General features: G+C 44.3%; 1 protein-coding gene across 1 annotated transcript; it reads right to left on the minus strand.

Annotated features, from left to right (window-relative positions):
• Positions 1 to 431: 431 nt before the first annotated feature.
• On the minus strand, positions 432 to 2,708 carry LOC104865935 (protein kinase C iota type-like). Its single transcript, XM_033756923.1, is given in 5 exon segments — positions 432 to 1,348; positions 1,351 to 1,417; positions 1,419 to 1,951; positions 1,954 to 2,144; positions 2,224 to 2,708. Coding segments are annotated over 5 exon segments (2,193 nt in total).
• Positions 2,709 to 2,965: the final 257 nt, after the last annotated feature.

A 2,965-nucleotide genomic window follows, 5' to 3' on the forward strand; every position in this document is an offset into this window, starting at 1 on the left:
ATTATTTTTTTATTTTCCTGAAGAATACATAAACTAGACCCTAAAAGAACAGGTAATATGGTCTGGAGAGAAACTAGCATAGGTAAGATATTCTATTTAAAAGAAAAATTATTTTACTGTATTGTAAATAACAAGAAAAAATGTTAATCATTCTCTCCACAAAATAAATGGAATTTAGTTAACAGGCAATTGCCTCATTGTTATTTAAGTCATATGATAAAAAGCAACTCTATCAACAAAAAAAAACTTCATATTCCCTATTACAGACTATAAGAAGCAAATATTACATCTAAGAACAACTACAAAAAAGAAATTAAAATTATCTTCCAGACAATTATGAAATGGTTAATTGAATCCAAGCTGGTAACAAGTTTTTCCATGCACTGAATAGCAACATAAGGAGTACTCATAGTTGAAAATGAGGATCAGACTCATTCTTCTTCAAACATTGTAAGATGATTAATATACTCAAAACCTGCAAATTCACATCCATCAGTCTTCCTCACGATGTCATTATCATCTGGGGTGAGCTGGACAGGTTCATCAGTAAATTGAGGATCAAAACTGTCCAAACCAATTCCCCCAGACATTTTTGGTTTAAAGGGAGGCACCACCTGCTTTTGCTCCATCATCTCCCAGTTAACATTTTGAAAGAATAGATGCCCCTGGACATCAGCAAATCTCCTTAGAGGAAAAAAACCCAGTCGTTCCACTGGGTCCCTGTTCAGAAAACTCTTCAGAACACTTGCAGCTTTTATGGACAAATAATAAGGTATGTGAATTTTTCTTTGCAAAATAACTTCCAAGAGATTATTTGAGTTTTGGTCAGGGTTGTCAGAGCTCTCAACAAGATGGAATGGAGACTCCCCAACCATCATCTCATACATCAGCACTCCAAGAGTCCACCAGTCCACACCAAAGCCATACTCTTCCCCTCTTACAATTTCTGGAGCCAGGTAATTAGGAGTGCCACAGAAAGTGCTGGTCGTGTCTCCCAGCTCTAAGCCTTCGTTACAAATACAGTAATCAAACAGTTTAATGTGCCCTTCTGAGTCGAGTAATAAACTGTCTAGTTTCAAATTTCTGTACAGTATCCCTTGCTGATGGAGACAGTTGAATGCTAGACTGATTTCTGCAGAGTAAAACCTGGCATGTTCTTCAGGAAGTATTCTTTGTTGCTGCCTATGAAACATCAGATCTCCACCATTTACATAGTCTAGAATAAAGAACAGTCTGCTTTCTGTCTGGAAGCAAGAATGGAGTCCAACAAGAAAAGGACAATTAGATGCCTGCTGTAAAACGTGCTTCTCTGTTTTTACCTGATCACTGTTGACACTCTTTTTTCTGTTTTCATTGCATACATACGATCTGAATTTTTTAGTTGAACTAACAGCACTTTGGCATAACTTCCTCTCCCTTATCACCTGGAGCAAATTTAAGTCCTGAAGATCTAAATTATTGGATGAAGTTTTTTCACTTTCCCCAGTGTTCCCTGCCTCATTCTCTTCACCAAGTTGTTCTAAAGCCTCCTGACTTGAAAGATTATGTGGGTTCGCTGTCTGAGCAGGGCCTGACGTCATGGTTGACGGATCCACTGGCACCATGGGCTCTGATGGTAGAGAACACTGCCCACAGTGAACTGTGACAAGTTGGTGGCACTTCTTGTGCACCAAGAGTTTACAGCAGATGCACTTATACACCTGGCGGCCAAGGCCCCCTACACGGTCTGTGCAGACAGCACAGTGAGCTCACCTGCTGAAGCGTTTGGCTTGAAAAGTATGGCCGTTTTCACAATACAGCTTTCTCCAGCGGCCTGAACCTTTTTGGTGGATGGATTTCTCCTCCCTTGGACAAGACACTTTAGGATGTTCTGGTATACAAGGTGATACATGAACAAAGAGTTCAAACTCCTTCGTTAGCTCAGAAAGCCTAAGACCCTCTTCTAACTCTGAGGTGACAGAATAAACGGGTCTCCTTCCTCCTCTACCCAATCTGCGGTGAAAAGCTGTTTATTGTCCAAACACCACACATCTCGATCTTTATCACACAGGCTCTCAAAGGAGTTGGAATTCTCAAAAGACGTTGTCATGATGTCTCTTCCCAAGCTGAGGACCGATCGGTAGAGGTGTGGGTGGTGGAGGTGCCTGGGAAGAAGGGACCATAGACGGGTTGACTGCCCAGGAAAACGGGCAGGAAGGGCTTGGTGAATGAGTGTGGCCTGACTGCCTGCACGGACCACACTGGCCGGAATTCCGCAAGGCGCTCTGTGATGTGGTTTCCAACGGGGGCGACCAGGCCTGGGTGGATGTATACACCAGGCTTCCCAGTGTCTCTCGGGGGCAGGTGGCTGTGACTTCGCTCTCCGCCCTTGGATTTTGACTCTCTGGATTTTCTGTGCTCGGCTCTGGGGAGATCTGCCCAGAGCGACTGGGTGTTTCTGGGCGAGGTGATACTTGCCCTGCGCTCTTCCCAGCTTCGGTGGTATTTGGGCTTAGGGAGACTTCCCTGGGGCGCCTTGACTTTGGTAGGTCACTGGTGGTCACTCCCGGGGAGACCTTCCCTGGAGTGTCTGTGACAGTCGTGTGGCTGCGGCAGTGCGGCCTGCGGCATCTAGATGGAGTCAGCCGTCTTCTCAATCTTTCACAGATATTTTCTCTGTCTGGGGTCCTGAGGCTGCAGCCTCGCGAAGTGGAGAAGCAGCTCAGCATGTTCGCTCTTGACCGTCTCTGGCCAAGTGAGCTCGGGAGACGCTGCTACTGGATTGTGAGGCCCATTAGCAAGGGTTCCACGTTCTGTTTGGAGATGTTGCCAAGGAAGTGAGGTCATGCCTTGGGGTTCCACAACCTGAGTCTACACTCTGATAAGAAGACTCTGTGGCTCATCTTTTTCTTCATACTAAGTAAATCAGTGGCTACTTACTTATTTTATTATTTTTATCTAAGTATTTATGAGTCTTTTTATCTAT

Source organism: Fukomys damarensis, unplaced genomic scaffold (assembly GCF_012274545.1).
Source record: "Fukomys damarensis isolate Sample0158 unplaced genomic scaffold, DMR_v1.0_HiC HiC_scaffold_28, whole genome shotgun sequence".
Taxonomy (NCBI): Eukaryota; Metazoa; Chordata; class Mammalia; order Rodentia; family Bathyergidae; genus Fukomys; species Fukomys damarensis.